The sequence below is a fragment of the Oncorhynchus clarkii genome, unplaced genomic scaffold, assembly GCF_045791955.1.
Source record: "Oncorhynchus clarkii lewisi isolate Uvic-CL-2024 unplaced genomic scaffold, UVic_Ocla_1.0 unplaced_contig_716_pilon_pilon, whole genome shotgun sequence".
NCBI lineage: Eukaryota > Metazoa > Chordata > Actinopteri > Salmoniformes > Salmonidae > Oncorhynchus > Oncorhynchus clarkii.
In genome coordinates, this window is record NW_027260855.1 from 53,384 (window position 1) to 73,431 (window position 20,048).

Here is a 20,048-nt window from a genome sequence, read left to right on the forward strand (position 1 = left end):
CTAATGAAACTAAGGAGTATTTCTGTCTGTAATAACATCCTCTTGTGGGGAAAAACTAATTCTCTCTCATTGGCTGAGCCTGGCTCCCCAGTGGTTGGGCCTTTCTCCCAAGTGGGTGGGCCTATTTACTCCCAGGCCCACCCGTGGCTGCGCCCCTGCCCAGTCATGTGAAATCCACAGATTAGGGCCAAATTCATTTATTTAAATTGACTGATTTGCTTATATGAATTGTAACTCAGTTAAATCATTGACATTTTTGCATGTTGTGTTTATATTTTTGTTCAGTAAATTAAAAAGGAGGCTGTAGTCACAAATAAATATGTCTATATGTTATATATTTGATGAATTCTGATAACAATCTTAATTTTTTCAATAATTAAATAAGTATTAATGTTACACAATTAACTACTAATACCAATATAGTTTTTCATTCGAGTGGCAGCACCTTAGGGCAGCAGTATCTATGTACAACACTGGTCACTTTAATGCTTACATACTGTTTTACCGACTTCATATATATATATACTGTATTCTAGTAAAGGCTCATCCTATATAACTACTGCTGTACACACCTTTTCTATTCATATACTGTCCGTACTGTCTGTACACACCATTATATACACAGTGTACAAAACATTATGAACACCTTCCTAATATTGAGTTGCAGTGTGTCTTGTTTGCAATGAAACTGTCCCTGTTTGTAAATAATTAAATCTGGGACCTCATTAGGAATCTGAGCATGGTACTTTCAAAAGTTAGGCCTACCATTCCATCCCAGGCCTACAGACGCAGGAAAAATATGCTTTAACTGCTGGCTGATCTTCTTCCTTGGCTTAACACAATGAGAGAAGGTCACAAGTGCTTCCCTAAAAGCTGTCTGGGTTTAGAAATGTTCTATTGTTCAGAAAGCGAATAGTTCATCAATTGATAGTGACAGAACTAGATTACATCCCAAGTAAAGTACATTTTGTGTCTCCTCGGCTATAAAAGGTTGTAGCTATGCCTCAATGTCAAAGAAACAAAACAATGATACAGTGCCTCGTGAAAGTATTCACGCACTTGGTGATTTTACTATTTTGTTGCAGTACAACCTGTAATTTAAATTTATTTTTATTTGGATTTCATGCAATGGACATAAACAAAATAGTCAAAAAATTGAAAAGTGGTGCGTGCATATGTGTTCACCCCCTTTGCTATGAAGCCCCTAAATAAGATCTGGTGCAACCAGTTACCTTCATAATTAGCTAAATAGAGTTCACTTGTGTGCACTCTAAGTGTCACATGATCTGTCACATGATCTCAGTATATATACACACACACACCTGTTCTGAAAGTTCCCAGAGTCTGCAACACCATTGCAAGTGACCAAAGACCTCTCCAAACAGGTCAAGGACAAAGTTGTGGAGAAGTACAGATCAGGGTTGTGTTATAAAAAAATATCCAAAACGTTGAACATCCCACGGAGCACCATTAAATACATTTTTTTTAAATGGAAAGAATATGGCACCACAACAAACCTGCAAAGAGAAGGCCACCCACCAAAACTCACAGACCAGGCAAGGAGGCTATTAATCAAAGAGGCAGCAAAGAGACCAAAGATAACCCTGAAGGAGCTGCAAAGCTCCACAGAGGAGATTAGAGTATCTGTCCGTAGGACCACTTTAAGCCGTACACTCCACAGAGCTGGGCTTTACGGAAGAGTGGACAGAAAAAAGCAAATTGAAACGTTTACATCGTAACACTAGATGTTTTAACATTAAAGTTAAGAAACTGCTTGTCTAAACCTTGATTCAGTGTAATTTTGATTATGCCTGCTCTGCTTGGTATAGTGGGCTATCAAAAAATCTGTTATCAGTTACGTATATGCTGAATGTCCCCCCTAGGATCCATATATGGGTACAGGAGTTCCGGGAGGTGGGCTTGTTGACTGTGTTGACTGTCAACAAGCCTGTGACTGTGTCTATAACCAACACAGTCACAACACCAGAGCTAGTGTTATGTCTTGTAAAATCTTCGAGGAGCAAGTTTTTCCATACAGGCATTTGTCTATGGAAGCCAAGCCTTCTCTTGGAGATCAAGAAAATAAAAAGTAAAAATAGCTTTAAAAAGCAGGCAAAGGTTTCCATTTGGACAAGGTTGTCTAAGAAAGGGAAACCACACCACTGCCCCTTGTGCCCCCTACAGCTGGTCAGGTGTTTTTATTTGAAGGATCAGTATGATGTGCAATTAATATATTATTAAAGTGACTATGCATGGATGACAACAGAGAGTAGCACTGGTGTAAAGAGGGGGGGGGGGGGTGCAAATATTCTGGGTAGCCACTTGACTAGATGTTCAGGAGTCTTATGGCTTGGGCCTAGACTTGGCGCTCCGGTACCGCTTGCCGTGCGGTAGCAGAGAGAACAATCTATGACTAGGGTGGCTGGAGTCTTTGACAATTTGTAGGGCCTTCCTCTGACACCGCCTGGTATAGAGGTCAAATTTAATGATGGTGTTGGAGTCGTGCCTGGCCGTGCAGTCATGAGTGAACAGGGAGTACAGGAGGGGACTGAGCACGCACCCCTGAGAGGGCCCCTGTTCACTCATCAGTGTGTTGTTACCTACCCTTACCACCTTTTATTTTACCTTTATTTAACTAGGCAAGTCAGTTAAGAACAAATTCTTATTTTCAATGACGGCCTAGGAACAGTGGGTTCTGCCTGTTCAGGGGCAGAACGACAGAACGGCACCTTGTCAGCTCGGGGATTTGAACTTGCAACCTTTCGGTTACTAGTCCAACACTCGGCTACCCTGCCGCCCCACCTAGGGGCGGCCCGTCAGGAAGTCCAGCATCCAGTTGCAGAGGGAGATGTTTACTCCCAGGGTCCTTAGCTTATTGATAAGCTTTGAGGGCACTTTGGTGTTGAACACTGAGCTGTAGTCAATGAATAGCATTCTCAAGTGAAATCGTCTGGGTCCACATTGTGCATTTTGTTATATATGTCTGTTGCCAAAAATAAATTAAATTCAATTCAATGAGCTGCCCTTTTACGATTGATTGTGTCGCTGCTTCAGGTTTCAGCACCACAATGTAAGTTACTAGAATCTGTCTTATTGTGATGTCAATAAGTCTGATAAATAGACCTACATCATGGGCAACAAACATACTGTTTTGAACAAAAATAAATTATAGTATTAGCAAGCTATCAAAGTTGACCTGGAGTCCTCCTTCTCATATTCACTTTCTCCTTCTCAAACTGAACAGAACATAGGCTAGGCCTAATCAACAAATATTCGGAAAAAGCTTTTGACAGGTTTTTGATCAGTAAGAGCAGAGCAGGCCAGGGCTCAGGGTTGGAATGTCCATTGCAGTGTGTAATACAGCCTAGTTGTATTTACACCATCTCAGCAGCTATCATAGAAATATAACTTTGCTCTGTGCTTCTCCAAGCATGCACTTTGTAGCCGATGGTCTCAATAAAATGTCCACAGCCTTCACTAAATAGCCTATAGGCACACTTGATATTGCACGCCCTGTGGAGAATCAGAGATGGGGGCGACATCGGGCACACAGCGATATAAATAGCCTGATAAAAAATTAATTCTAAAAAAATGAGAAATATTGACATTTCATCAATTACAAATGACAAGACTCTCCCCTGAACTAGAGTTATAAAATAATAAACCCTTCCCTGAGGGTTAAAAATTGAAAAAGCATGACCCTCCTCCAGTTTCCTCCAGGTAACCATTATGTAAATGTATATCCTTAAGCATTTCACTGCACCTGCAATAACATCTGCAAAATGTGTACGAGACCAGTAACATTTTATAATATACAATTACTAGAATAATATAACACATACAGTATATCAATAGATATGATGTAATTCATTACCAATGGACAGAACACTTACCTTGTTTCTTATGGCCCATAGAAGACTTACAACAGACTCCTCTTTATATGCTCCTTTGCGTTTTTCTAGATCTGCAGAGGGAGGAGCGACAGCCAGTAAGCAAACAATGATAACTACATCTACAGTATAGCAAGAATTGATCCAGAAGTATGTCGTCACGAGAGGCCATCATTTTGTGATTCCACCAAGAAAGGAGATGTTGCTGTAGCCTGGTCCAGATCTGTTTTAGCCAACACCTCTGACAATCATTGTCGTGCCAGTCATGGTGCTCTTGAGTTGGACCAGGCTAAAGTGGCTGTGATGTACAGTACTTCAATTATATTAAGGACTTACAGCCTGTTGGTGTTCAAATACTGGTCCTCAGACACTTAACTTTCAGGAAGATCCTCAGTGATGTGTTCCATCCAGTTCCTCTTGACCACTGTTTCTGCCTCTGACTCCAGCTGATTGATGATGGCATCATACAACTCCTTCAGACTATGCAACAATCCAGTCACTCACATCCTACAGGGGAAAACATGGCTTAATTCCTCAAAGATCTCCTTTATTACCTTATTGCTGTATATAGCTAAGGGAGCCCACAATTTCAGATGGCCAGAAAATAACTAAATAAAAGATTTAGCAAGCATGATATGCATAATGCTCTAATTAATGACTCAAGGCCAAACAGACTCCAGAAAGAGATTCCAGTCATCGAGAAAGAGGGCTACAGGATTGCCTCTTGTAGTTCTATTTACTGTATCCCCATTGTAGTTATTTTTGGTAAGATTTATTCAGGGAATAAAATGACTTGATTTTCTATTGTAACTAAAGGTGACCAATTATACTTGATCGTGACCTGGAAGAACATCAGTTGTTTCTCCAGGCTCCAGAATGGGTGTTTGAGCACGCTCTCAGTAGAAGGCCTCCACTTGGGCTCTTATAATCAGCATCTATTCTATCAGGTGTTTGGCCAAGTTCTCTGGGATAGTGTGAGAAACACGCTGTGGTAGGATTTTAACAGTGAGGCAACAACAATACAGAACTGATTTTTCCTGCTCAGAGTGAGGCTTTTATTTGCAAAGTGAGGATAAAGAGCCGGCAAACTGTACAATTATTTACACAATCAAATAAATAGACCTTACCCTGTCTGTCTCTAAAACCATGAGAATACAGGGTTCTTATACCCCTACCCATAATGCATTTAACCAATAAAAACAAGGCATTTCACACACTCAATCAACATTCAAAAGACATGAATTACAATATAAATGTCTTCAGATCATAAACATACTTGAACATACAGTATACATGCACACATATCAATAAGGGGGCTTCCCCTGCTTTAAGCATTAATACAACCTGGGATATAAACATGTACATCCCCCGGGATAGGCTACTACCACATTACCCGTCCCAGTCAATAACTATGCAGTCGAACGCACCACTGCTTGCCCATCAATTCTCAGACCAGGAAATTAACAGAACCCTCTTCAATAAACAAAGAATACAAGATAATCATACTCATTTCGGACTACCTTCACATTTTAAAGCTGCAATATGTCACTTTTTAGGCGACCTGACCAAATTCACATAGAAATGTGAGTTATCGATCTGTCATTCCCATTGACAGCAAGTCTAACAAGCTGTAGATGTTCTATGTGCACTATTTATATGCTTCCCGTTCTTTAGTTTCATTTTTACTCCTTTTACTTTCAGTTTTGTACACCAGCTTCAAACACCTGGAAATACAATATTCTTACTATTGAAGAGATATTTCACCACAGTTTAGATGGTGCAATGATTCTCTACACTATATTACTTGTTTTGTCACAAACTGAAATTAGGCAAACTATTGAAATTTAAGAAACCAGGAATGGCAGAGTGATTTCTACATATTGCACCTTTAACGAACTCATCAACATTCTTTTTGAAGGACTATCATCAATCCAGATGCCTAGATATTTATTAGTTATCAATGAGGGCACCATCCAATGTACGTATGCATAAATCATCAGATACATTTTTTACGTGATATGGAATATAATATATACTTGGTTTTACCTTGCATTAATTATGTAACAATTTCAGTTAATAAAGGCTTTCGGCAAGACAATAAAGGCAGATTAAAGCTCTGACAGAACCTGGTCAGCCATCGGTGAAATAGCATACACAACAGTGTCATCTGCATACAAGTGAAAGTGATTGCTTCTTCTTCAGACAAACCACTATTGTTCATGTAAAAAGAACCGTGACATTACAGTGTACTGGCATAGATTGGAGGTTTGCTGGTGTGGGATGGAGTACTTCTCAGCGGAGCGCCTGACTTCACACTATGGTCACATTTTTTTAGTTGTTGGCTTGGTTGTCGTCACGTCAGGCTCTGGGTGTGTTCTCTTCTGCCGTCTAAGTTTCGTGTTGGACTTGAGGTAGTAATGTTGTAAAGTCAGCTCCTCAGCAAAGGAACGCACGGCGAGGAAGGTGTGCAGCAGCAGGTGGGGGAAGCGGGAGGTGAAGTAGGAGACAAAGTCATCAGGGATGGAGCCCAGAGTCTCCTGGACCTCCTTAGGAGAATCGTGGTAATGGTGTTTCTATGAGAAACAACATGTTGCTTATAAAATGTCATTTACACACATTTAGTTTCTTGTGTCAGATAAATACTACATTTAACAGGTTTATGGGGGTAGTAGGTGGCATGTTTTTGACTAATTAAATAATGTTTTGCAAATATGTTATTATTATGCTTCATGTGTATTTAAAAAATATAATTTTACCCCTTTTTCTCCCCAATTTCGTGGTGTCCAATTGTTTTAGTAGCTACTATCTTGTCTCATCGCTACAACTCCCGTACAGGCTCGGGAGAGACAAAGGTTGAAAGTCATGCGTCCTCCGATACACAACCCACTGCTTCTTAACACAGGGCACATCCAACCCGGAAGCCAGCCGCACCAATGTGTCTTAGGAAACACTGTGCACCTGGCAACCTTGGTTAGCGCGCACTGCGCCCGGCCCGCCACAGGAGTCGCTGGTGCACGATGAGACAAGGACATCCTTACCGACCAAGCCCTCCCTAACCCGGACGACGCTAGGCCAATTGTGCGTCGCCCCATGGACCTCGACAGAGCCTGGGCGCGAACCCAGAGTCTCTGATGGCACATCTGGCGCTGCAGATGGGGGCGACACCCTTAACCACTGCGCCACCCGGGATGTCAATCATTTGTGTATGGTAATTGTATTTGGACAGAACACACCTTGTTTCTTATGGCACGTAGAAGACTTTTAACAGAGCCCTCTTCATATGCTCCTTTACGTATTTCTAAATCTGTAGAAGGAGGAAACACAGCCAGTAAACAAACAACAATTCTATTAAGATACAGAATTATGATATCAAGAAAGTTTGTCATTAGTGTAATATAACACAACAACAAAACAGAGATGTTGCTGGTGTCTGGTCCAGCAATAAACTCATCTTGCAAATGTAGTCATGTCATTCATGACACCTATGATCTGGATGTTAGTGTTACTAGAAATATACTGTAATAGAAAATGGCTTTACAGGCTGCAAAGTGTTGCTGTTCAAACGCTGATCTCAGACCAGTCACTAACCTTTCCGCAGAACTGCTGTGATGTGTTCCATCCAGTTATTCCTCACCACTTCCTGTCCCCCTGACTCTAGCTGCTGTATGATTGGACCATCCAATGTCTCATTTACAATTCTGTCACTCACGTCCTACAGGGGAAGACAGTACTTTAATTAATCCAACATCTCGTTTACCACCCTCTTGCTGTATGCTCAATGGACTCCACTATTGCTATATATTCTATTGATAGAATACCCAATGTTTCTGTTGTTGCAGTTACATTTTTCCCTACTAGAATTAAAGTATATTGTAATCTAGCTAACTGACATTAGCTATGCATTGATTATACTTAATAGTGACCTGGAAGAACATCAGTTTTTTCTCCAGGCTCCAGAAGAAGGGGTGTTTGAGCACGCTCTCAGCAGAAGGCCTCCTCTGGGGCTCCATGTTCAGCATCTGTTCTATCAGGTCTGTGGCCACGATGTCCTCTGGGAAAGATAAGACCAAACACACACACAGACACAGTAACCATGGGCAGGTTCAAGGACAAGGCACTTTGTTCATTCAAAAACATGGTGATGAAAGTACCCACACTGGACACACCACATCATATGAAAGTACCCTCACTGGGCACACCACGTCATATGAAAGTACCCACACTGGGCACACCACGTCATATGAAAGTACCCACACTGGACACACCACATCATATGAAAGTACCCACACTGGACACACCACATCATATGAAAGTACCCTCACTGGGCACACCACGTCATATGAAAGTACCCACACTGGGCACACCACGTCATATGAAAGTACCCACACTGGACACACCACGTCATATGAAAGTACCCACACTGGGCATCACCACGTCATATGAAAGTACCCACACTGGACACACCACGTCATATGAAAGTACCCACACTGGGCACACCACGTCATATGAAAGTACCCTCACTGGGCACACCACGTCATATGAAAGTACCCACACTGGGCACACCACATCATATGAAAGTACCCACACTGGACACACCACGTCATATGAAAGTACCCACACTGGGCACACCACGTCATATGAAAGTACCCACACTGGACACACCACGTCATATGAAAGTACCCACACTGGGCACACCACGTCATATGAAAGTACCCACACTGGGCACACCACGTCATATGAAAGTACCCACACTGGGCACACCACGTCATATGAAAGTACCCACACTGGACACACCACATCACCCACACTGGTCATATGAAAGTACCCACACTGGACACACCACGTCATATGAAAGTACCCACACTGGGCACACCACGTCATATGAAAGTACCCACACTGGACACACCACGTCATATGAAAGTACCCACACTGGACACACCACGTCATATGAAAGTACCCACACTGGACACACCACATCATATGAAAGTACCCACACTGGACACACCACGTCATATGAAAGTACCCACACTGGACACACCACGTCATATGAAAGTACCCACACTGGACACACCACTGGTCATATGAAAGTACCCACACTGGACACACCACGTCATATGAAAGTACCCACACTGGACACACCACATCATATGAAAGTACCCACACTGGACACACCACGTCATATGAAAGTACCCACACTGGACACACCACGTCATATGAAAGTATGAAAGTACCCACACTGGACACACCACGTCATATGAAAGTACCCACACTGGACACACCACACACCACGTCATATGAAAGTACCCACACTGGACACACCACGTCATATGAAAGTACCCACACTGGACACACCACCACACTGGACACACCACATCATATGAAAGTACCCACACTGGACACTGGACACACCACATCACGTCATATGAAAGTACCCACACTGGACACCACGTCATATGAAAGTACCCACACTGGACACACCACGTCATATGAAAGTACCCACACTGGACACACCACATCATATGAAAGTACCCACACTGGACACACCACGTCATATGAAAGTACCCACACTGGACACACCACGTCATATGAAAGTACCCACACTGGACACACCACATCATATGAAAGTACCCACACTGGACACACCACGTCATATGAAAGTGGACAACTGGGTAATATTTGGTGGAGATTTTGATCAATGAGAATATAACCTACAGTATATTTACCCACTAAAAAGACAGCCAACAGTTGTTGAAAGTTTGTTGTTATCACTATGCTTTAGACCATCTACTGTAAAAGCGCAACCAAATTACAATGGGAAAATAATGTCAATTGTTGGTTTGTTGTTACCTAAATGTGTTATCACTGCACTTTCAAACATTTAAAACAAAGTTAAAATGGGAGTGTCAGATATTGTGTTTATTTATACAACTACTTAATGTGTTATTACTGTGCTTCATCTAATAGCACAATCAAATGAACTGGATTCAGTTGATTACATTAAAAGTAAATGGTGCAAGTGATTAATGACATTTTGAAATTCTGCGCAGATTACATAGGAAGATATTTATTACAGTTACATCAAAATGTGGCCACGGATGTGTTACTCATTTTAAGGTTGAATAAATACTGTTACAATAGTTTATAAGATAACTTTAGGCTAAGGCTATATTACAAAAGTAATTTTGAATTGTGTTTGGTTTACAACGCAACCAAATATCAACATTTGAAGAGTTTCATTCTAAAACACTATTTATCCATTTTCAGAAAGTTTGGTAAATCAGCTTTAATTGTTTAAAGAAATTCTGAAAGAGATTGGTGTGTTTTTTTTTCACAATCTAACCATGGCATGGGGTTGTTCAATGACAGACGTGTTTGTTTAAAATCTATCACTTGATGGTTTCACAGTTCTATATATCTGTCTCACTCAAAGATAAATCATTTGTACTGCTAGGTTTTACACATGCAAATGTAACAAATTACTAATTGTTTACTAAAGAAATGTACAAATGATACTTTGTGACATCAATATTAAAACTTTTTTGTATTATTCAATACAGTAATATCTGTATGTCAACCATTTACATGAACATTTTAGACATTTAGCAGATGCTCTTATCCAGAGTGACTTACTTAGTGCATTCATCTTAAAATAACTAGGTGAAACAACCACAAATCACAGTCAAATATCCATTTCAGCTAAATAATGGACATATATAGTTTAGCAAAAAAACAACATTTTCATACACATCATACAAATCTATGAATAAAAACAGTAACATTTGACACACACATGAAGGTACCCATAAGCAATCATTTGTGAAGAAAAAACACAAATGTGAAAAATTGGTAGTTGTAGCGTTTTGGAAATAAGCTCTTCATTTGAAGGAGATTATCTTCTGTTTAGATAGTTCTATCTGTGCCACTGACTTAGTCTGGCTTAGACTGGCTTTAATTCCAGTTTGTCTACAAATTAATCATTTAGATGTTGGATGAGCGTCTCCAAAAACCTAAGTTACAGAAATAGGACCAAATCAAATCAGATCAACCTTTAAATGCACTTTAAAGGTGCACTATGCAGAAATCGCTCTGTCATTTCCTGGTTGTTAAAACTCAAATAGTCTGCCTACTTTCAATTTATGTTACAAAATAAGCTAGTATAGTGTAGAGCAGGGGTATTCAACTCTTTGGCACCCACCCTACGAAGTCCGGAGCCTGCTGGTTCTCTGTTCTACCTGATAATTAATGGCACCCACCTGGTGTCTTAGGTCTAATCAGAACTTGATTATGTGTCATTATATGTATTGTCTATTTTTAGTTGAATCCTGGGCTAAATATAAACAATAGCTGTTGATGACTTGGTGTATAGGCCTAAATAGCATCATGGATGATATATGATTGATAAAGTATGTTTACCTTTAATTTGCTCTGTTAAACCTACACTTTGGAATTACTTCGATAGCAACAGTGAATCTATTTAGGTTTTAAGTGGAGATCTCTCAGCAATCCTTCTCATGATAGCACATTGGTAACTGACTATAAAGCAGGACTGGGCTTGGTCAAAGCCCTGGATCAAAGGGATAGCTGTAGATAGATCTATTCCCCAGTAGGAGGTGCTGCCCAGCCTATAGTTATTTACTGATAGTGTATATAAAGTTGAAGATCTGACTAGGGTTGCAAAGCTATCAGTCCTTTTCCAAAGTTACTGGAATTTTCAGTACTTTTGGTAATTAACAAAAAATCTATGTCAATCTATGTAACTTCGGTAATTTATACTTTAACAACTTTTTTGAAAAATATATTCATATATAGTATTAATTTTATATTTCTGTGTCCATATTGTCATTGAGTTTCTAGTAGATAGACCATTATTTTTCAAGAGAAAATAGCAAAATTAATGAAAAAAGTATCTTATCAACAATGGCATTATTTTCAATTACCTCTGAAACTCATCCAACTATTAATTATTTTCTCAACTGCCACCAGTTTGATTCCAAAACACTGACAATAAATACATATTCACATACTGTAGCAAAATAAATAAGTGTGTAAAAAATATATAAAGATAAATTAAAGATTCTGGTAGATTCTGGTAGTTTACTAGTAAACTTTGAAAGTTTCCAGTAATATAACCTCCCTTTGCAACCCTGGATCTAACATTGTTTCAATGGAACAAATTCAACATATTTTATATAAGGTTTGTCTCTGTTGAACATTGGTTACCATGATGCATAATCCTGTGGTTGAAATTTCACCCTCAAAACAACAGTTTACGTTTTTGACTTTTTGCAAATTCAATGTATTTTACACATAGATTCTACATCCCAATACGTTGGCAAATTACATTCAAACAATGTTGATTTAACCAGTTTGTGCCCAGTGGGTATTTCATCTGAACCAATGTGATGATTATAATGAAGAAGGACACAGAATTTTAGTTGAGACAAAGATGATGACAAAAGCAATCAATGGCAGTGCTTATTATAACATTTTATCAGGCCTCTGTCAAAGACAACATTACAGATCACTATTCCATAGGGTCAAATTCTGGCTTGGTGTCTACAGATGTAGGATCTTAATTTGAATACTCTTTTGTTGTTGAGAATTTTCCTGCTTGGCAGGAAATGCAAACTTGTAGTGTATTTGTGGTTTAAAAAGTATTCTAAAATGTGTAAATTCCTCTTTGAAATTTCTGAATTGATTTGCCCTAACAAAAAATGTATTAATCCCTAAAAAAATGTTAATTAAGTATAAACTAAATAATAATTCATATTTCCTGTTGCTGCAAGATTATTTTCCTGCTGAAATTATGCTCAGATTATGATCCCACATTTACATGGGCCATTTACAGGAATGAGAACAATACTCGATTTGGTTAATCATAAGTGAGAAGGCACAATGTTTCAGGTCATATATTTATCAACAATATGCCATTTAAAAACCCACAACCATCATTAGCACATAGCCTACATTTTCTTTATAGTTAATTTTCAAAGTTAGGCTACATGATGCCACTGCAAAGAAATTACTATTTTCCTTTACTTTAAATTAATTAGTACTCTAATGATCATTTCAGAAACAACCTGTCACATCTGCTCCTGCCACACCCCCTAGTGGACATCCGGTGTCTCCTTGACCTGCAGCCACTGCTCCAGTACACTCTCTCTCTCTCTCTCTCTCCCCTCCCTCTCTGTTTGTGTGTGATTGTGTGGTTGGAGACACGTGTGCTGGAGCCAGAGCGGCTCCTTACCAGCTGCAACCCGTTCCATAATCAAGAACTCTACAAATACTCAGTCCTGCCACTTCTACTTTGCCAGATTCTAATCTCTGTTCAGTCAGTCATGCTTCTAGCTATTTGTTATTATTTAAGATCCTGTTGTGCCTGTTTCCTTGCCTGACGCTGTTTCTCCTCTCACTGCAGTTTTGCTGCTCTGACTCTGGTTCCTGTCTCCTGTTCCATATCTCACCACCGTGCTACTCTGTCTGCATTCAACTCACCCTCACTCCCTTGGATTCCCCTCCGGATCTGTTTACCCTGTCCCAACCCAGCTCACTCCAACCTCAGCCTCCACATCTGGTTTCCTACAACTCCTCCGAGCTTCCCTGGATCTGCACTTCATCTCTCCCTGTGTTACAATAAATATCTTGGTTCATTCATCCCTGTTTCCTGGTCTGAGTCTGCTCTTGGGTTCCCCTGTGCTAACACAACCTTTCAGTTGTACCTTACCATGTTTGTCTTTCTGTAATCCGTTAAGGTTGTATTTGCCATCCATGATATTAGCAGTCTGCCGATAGGGTTCTCCAAAGGGATGTTTGCCTCCTGTCAACACATAGTAAAACACACAGCCGGCAGAGAAGATGTCCACAGCACTGGTCTGTAGAGGAAGAGGAGTGTCTTTAATAATAGTTGTTTCAGAACAGTACCACAATCACTACTAGTTCTAATCTACAGGCAACCTTAAAGAATAGTTCACAAATTTGTCAAACTATAGTTAGGATTCCATCCAATTGGCGACAGATTTTCATGTGAATATTCTAAAATCTACATAAAGAAACATTTGTGTTTTCCTGCCTGTAGTGTGTTCCCACCAACCGGACTTGTTAAGGATAACGATCAGTGCGTCATGACGTAGTTCACACATTTCCTTTTTTGTCATGTACGGAATCAAACTCAAAAATGTTTCCATTGCATTTTCAATTCTACTCATAGTTTTGTCACAAAAAGGGTTGAATTCAATAGAAATGTGTCTACTCTGGTCTTGGCACGTGCTCTCTAGCTAGCAGATACAGTCAGGGTAGGCTAGTCGACATGATGAGACTATGATGGATAAGAGACAGAATATTTTTGTCAAATGGAAGTCAAACATCGATCATCATGTCACCAGAATAAGACCCTCAATATTTATTGGAAAGGAGCATCAAGCTCATCACCTTTCACTTTTTGGGGGCAGCAGTGGTTAGAGCGTTGGGCCAGTAACCGAAAGGTTGCTAGATTGAATTCCCGAGCTGACAAGGTAAAAATCGGTCGGCAGTTAACCCACTGTTAACCCACTGTTAACCCACTGTTCCTAGGCCGTCATTGTAAATAACAATGTGTCTTTACTGACTTGCCTAGTTAAATAAAGGTCAAAAATATTTTCAAAATCACCCTCCTGTCAAGTTCATCATTTATTTAACCTGTAGCCTAATAAATGGCTTGGTTTCCGAAGTCGTAGTGGGAGGACCACACAACATATCATCGTATGACTCCAAGTTTACTTCAGTATGATGGTTATTATATCAGTGACAGAACGACAGATTTGTACCTTGTCGGCTCGGGGGTTTGAACTTGCAACCTTCCGGTTACTAGTCCAACGCTCTAACCACTAGGCTACCCTGCCGCCCCAATGTTTGAGCATGAAGCCGTTTTTACTGCCATTTTCCACATAAATCATTTTACAGACACAAAAAGATCCCACCATGTCGAACGAACAAATTATCTATTGGCAATCATAAAATTGTACAGAAACTTCCTGGTTCCATCATTTTTAATGGTACACTTTACTGGCATAACATTTTTGGATTAAAGGGGTTATTGTCTAATGTCGAGCATGGTCCACATCCCACACCATGGTTGTGTAGATGGTGCCCATCTTTCTTATGTATGTGTAATATACTGTAGCTTGATCTCCACAACAGAAGATCAACTTTTTAGGGTGAACTGTTCCTTTGAGCAATGGGCCAATCCTGTTTTACTCCTGTAAGGAAATCCCAATTAGCCTATTTCATCACATTTCTTTCAAGATTATCTCTGAATCTGTAATGACTTGAACAGTTCTCTGGTCTAGTGTAAAGATCAGGAGCTACTCACAGGGTTTACTTTCCTGCTGTCATCCAGGACCTCTGGGGCATTCCAGCCCATGGTGCCAAGGGCTCCAGACCTCATGCTGTAGCTTTGTCTGCTGTCCGCTAACTGCTTACTCATCCCAAAGTCTGAGATCTTGACCGTGACTGAGTCAGAATGGTCTTTCAACAGGATGTTGTGGGGCTTCACATCACGGTGGACTGGGGAGAAAAGATCAGGATGAATCAGTCTACTGGAGTTGTGGGAAGATCATAGATCTGATCAATGATAATATAAGGAAAAGTCATCAATACTGTAACTTCATTAGGATTATCTACAGTCTACAGCATTTACTGGGCTCCTGAGGGGTGCAGCGGTCTAAGGCACTGCATCTCAGTGCTATGGGTGTCACTACAGACCCTGGTTAGATGCCAGGCTGTATCACAACCGGCCGTTATTGGGAGACCCATAGGACGGCGCACACTTGGCCCAGCGTCATCCGGATTAGGGTTTGGCCAAGTGGTTTCTTAACTGGCTTGCCTAGTTAAATAAAGGTTCAATTAAACTGTTTTAAAAATGTAATTAGAACCTATGTTGTGAGAGTGCAGGTGTTCCAGTCCCATCATGGTCTGCTGCAGCAGCATCACTGGGTTCAGTCCGCGAAGGTCAAAAGGATTTTCTTTAGTAAAACACTGGAAGAGACACCCAAGTATTAGTGCGCTGATGAACACCAAGCATTCTAACCTTGGAATGTACACTGAACAAAAATATAAATGCAACATGTAAAGTGTTCGGCCTATGATTCATGAGCTGAAATAAAAAATCCCAGAGATTTTCCATACACACAAAAGTTGTGTTTCTCTCAAATTTTGTGCACAAATTTGTATACATCCATTAGTGATACTTTCTCCTTTGCCAAGATAATCCATCCAACTGACAGGTGTGGCATATCAATAAACTGATTAAACAGCGTGATCATTACACAGGTGCACGTTGTGCAGGGGACAATAAAAGGCCACTCTAAAATGTGTAGTTTTCTTACACAAACACAATGCCACAAATGTCTCAACTTTTGAGGGAGTGTCCAGCAACTTCGCACAGCCATTGAAGAGGACTGGTACAACATTCCACGGCCCACAATCCACAGCCTGTGTTGCAGTGCATGAGTCAAATGGTGGTCACACCAGATACTGACTGGTTTTCTGATCCACGCTCCTACCCTTTTTAAGGTATCTTTGACTAACAGATGAGTATGATCTGTAGTCCCAGTCGTAAAATCCATAGATTAGAGTCTAATGAATGTATGTCAATTAACTGTTTTCTTATATGAACTGGAACTCAGTAAAATCGTTGAAATTGTTGTATTTATATTTTTGTTCAGTATACTGTATATTCTAACACAGATAATCATTATGTGAGACTGTTATAATAATCAAGTTTTAACCCCTTGGATAAGTCAGAGAATAAAATAGTGAGTCATTGACTTAGACCTTATCTAAAGAGACGGCACACAGCTCGATGGCGATGTATAGGAATTGCCTGTCCTTCTCAGTGCAGAAGTAGCGGACGACGTGGGGATTGTCGTCCAATTGAAGAAGCAAAGCGACCTCTCGATCAGCATTGCTTTGTTTTGCTAGTTCAATTCTCTTCACTGCCGCAGGACGCTTGTTGGCATCATCACAATGGAAGTAACCCCTGGAGGATAGAGGGAGAGAAAGATAAACATTTAGTCAATGAACCGACCGTAAAGGCATTTTTGCTGCAAAGAGGGGATTTGGGTTACAAACACATTTCCACAATAACGTTTAAGCTGGTTTACCTGAACACAATTCCATCGGCACCTTTTCCAAGATGGTTATTGGTGTAGTATGTTATCTTTCCAACCGATTCCTCGTCTGATGCTGTATCGAAATGAAAACGCTGTGTTCAGACAGAACATACCACCCTACTGTACCTTTATTGTCAAGACACAGAACCTTATCTGTTAAATCAAAGGCTTATGAGAATTATACATATGTAGGATTTAAATTTGAGCGAGTTTGCTACAGCAGGAAAATAATCCAGGAAATGTAAATGATTATGTGGATTATAATTAATTTGTGGACTTTTGTGTAGGGGTTGATAGATTTTTCGGGACAATCAAGACTGAAATTTCTAAGTGGAATTTACAAACTTCAGAAGCCTTTTTAAACCTCAAATACACTACAAGTTTTACATTTCCCACATTGCAGAAAGTTCTCTAGCTAAAATGACACATTGTATTAGCATAATTGGGAGCATTGCACCTATTGCTGTCTTGCCTTTAACATAATCTGTAAGGAGTATTGAAATGATTGGATTTATGTTGCATACATGCTCATGTAAATTGGGATCCAAATTGGAACTTTAGGTTTTAACAAACATGTCAAAATGGTTGATAGCTCACCAAGTGCAGCAGGTTTTCCTCCAGTCCCAGGAAATATATTGGAGGCAGGAGGTAATGCAGGACCTAAAATAGGACACCATACATATCAAGGGGGATAATAATTATGGACCTGACTGTATATAATGCACAACATCATGTCATTGAGAACTATCATACCAGCACAATGGTAGATATACCGTGTAAAATATATTTGAAAGATATAAAACACTAGCAGGCTGTGTGTGTTTATACAATACAAGACCTGGCTGAAGATGTCATTACCTTCCAATGCAATGCTCCCTGAAGAAGATTCTCCAATGTTCAAACCATCTTCTAGATCTCTAACAGCTTCCTCTAGAGAGAGAGAGGAGAGTGGAGAGAGAGACAGAGAGAGAGGAGAGGAGAGAGAGAGAGAGGAAAGAGAGAGAGTCACAACAAATGGATAATCTGATATGTCCCATTGAATTATTACATTATAAAGGGCGTGTCTATATATTACATGGGGTCTTCAAACTGGGGTCTGCACCCCCCTAGGTGTCCACGCATGTACTGCACCCCCCTAGGTGTCCACGCATGTACTGCACCCCCCTAGGTGTCCACGCATGTACTGCACCGCCCTAGGTGTCCACGCATGTACTGCACCCCCCTAGGTGTCCACGCATGTACTGCACCCCCCTAGGTGTCCACGCATGTACTGCACTCCCCTAGGTGTCCACGCATGTACTGCACCGCCCTAGGTGTCCACGCATGTACTGCACCCCCCTAGGTGTCCACGCATGTACTGCACTCCCCTAGGTGTCCACGCATGTACTGCACCCCCCTAGGTGTCCACGCATGTACTGCACCCCCCTAGGTGTCCACGCATGTACTGCACCCCCCTAGGTGTCCACACATGTACTGCAGGTGGTTCACAAATATATTATTAAATAAAGTGGATTTTTTTAAATCAATATTGCTAGTAATAACATAATAAACTAAACGTACATTGCATGACTACAATATAAAAGAGGTAAATATGTTATTTCTTATCATGTCAACTTTATTTCTCAACTCTTAATATTCAACAAAGCATCTGAGATAGGCTTTGAAAAAGCACCCACAAGTATTTTGGACATTCATTATTTCCAACACATGGCTAACCTTTGTTCAACCAGCTAAACAGTTGCTACTTGAGAAAATGTGTTTGGAGTTACCTTTCTATCTAATAGGCTATGTTAGAGTTTACACTTCCTCTTCCAATTATAATGTGGGGATGTTAAAATAATAAAAACTAAATCCTGGAGCCATATAACTGCAGACAAACGCTTCTTGCAGCCATCAATGAGCTTTCTGCACCTTTCTACTGACAATTTGTGCAACTTTTCAGCAGCAAACTGCTCTAATTCTTCAATGTTTGAGGGGTGCATGCCTTCCACCAACTGCAGTTTTCAGATTTTGCCATGAGTTTACAGATCTGGACTCTTCGTTGGCTACTTCAGAACAGTCCAGCATCTCTTCCTAACCATTCCTGGGTGCTTTTTGATGTATGTTTTAGAGGCGTTTTTGGACACTGGGTTGAACATCGGACTCCAAAACACCTGATAATCTGCTGATTTCATGATGCATTGCACACGTTCAATGCCCCCAGCACCGGAGGCAGAAAAGCAACCCCACAGCATTATCAAACCTCCCCCATCTTTGATTGTGGGGATGGTGTTGTTTTCTCCTTCAGCAGTGGGGTCTTCCTCTGGTTACCAACAACCAAATGAAGCATTCAAAGAAAATACCACTTTCCCGACAATTAATGAATTATGTATGGGGGAGGTTCAATAATGCTGTATGGTTGCTTTGCTGCTTCTGGTACTGGGGGCCTTGAACATGTGCAAGAAATTGTAAAATCAGCAGATTATCAAGCTGTTTTGCAATGTTCAACCCAGTGTCTAAACACTGTGTCTCTGTTGAATGTTGTGGGTCTTCCAGCAAGACAACAACCCCAAACACACACAAAAAACACCCTGGAATGGTTCCAAAAGAAGCACTGAACTGTTCTGGAGTGGCCAGTGAAGAGTCCAGATCTGAATCACATCCACACGGCAAGATCGAAAAACAGCAGTTGGTGGAGGCCATCACTCCAACATTGAAGAATTAGAGCAGTTTGCTTCTGAAGAGTGGGCCAAATTGCAGTAGAAATGAGCAGCAAGCTCATTGATGGCTACATGAAGCTTTTGTTGGCTGTTAATAATTTTGTCCATGCCATTGTAAACTTAAGGGGGGTCCCTGGGTCGCCGATTTGCCTGGGTGTGGGTCCCTGGGCAAGACAAATTTGAAGACCCCTGTATTACAGAATACTACACAAGAACATTTGTCTTACTGAGTATTCTAAGTATTAATTACCTAGAGGGAACTTGGCAGGTAAGGAAATGAATCTGCTTTTGATGGGGTAAAATGGAGAACA

At 40.5% G+C, this 20,048-nt stretch overlaps 1 protein-coding gene across 3 annotated transcripts in view; it reads right to left on the reverse strand.

Moving 5' to 3' along the window:
• Positions 1-4,918: 4,918 nt before the first annotated feature.
• Positions 4,919-20,048, reverse strand: part of LOC139401932 (serine/threonine-protein kinase/endoribonuclease IRE1-like) — a 32,720-nt gene continuing 17,590 nt past the window's right edge. For all 3 annotated transcript variants that reach the window (XM_071145950.1, XM_071145952.1, XM_071145951.1), the window contains 11 exons: positions 17,897-17,968; positions 17,636-17,698; positions 17,030-17,111; positions 16,701-16,905; positions 15,800-15,902; positions 15,238-15,431; positions 13,615-13,762; positions 7,814-7,941; positions 7,479-7,602; positions 7,124-7,194; positions 4,919-6,463 (listed from right to left, as the gene is read on the reverse strand). In XM_071145950.1, coding sequence (XP_071002051.1) covers positions 6,212-6,463; positions 7,124-7,194; positions 7,479-7,602; positions 7,814-7,941; positions 13,615-13,762; positions 15,238-15,431; positions 15,800-15,902; positions 16,701-16,905; positions 17,030-17,111; positions 17,636-17,698; positions 17,897-17,968 — 1,442 coding nt within the window. In that variant the 3' untranslated portion in view covers positions 4,919-6,211. The remainder of the gene's footprint in view (positions 6,464-7,123; positions 7,195-7,478; positions 7,603-7,813; positions 7,942-13,614; positions 13,763-15,237; positions 15,432-15,799; positions 15,903-16,700; positions 16,906-17,029; positions 17,112-17,635; positions 17,699-17,896; positions 17,969-20,048) is intronic.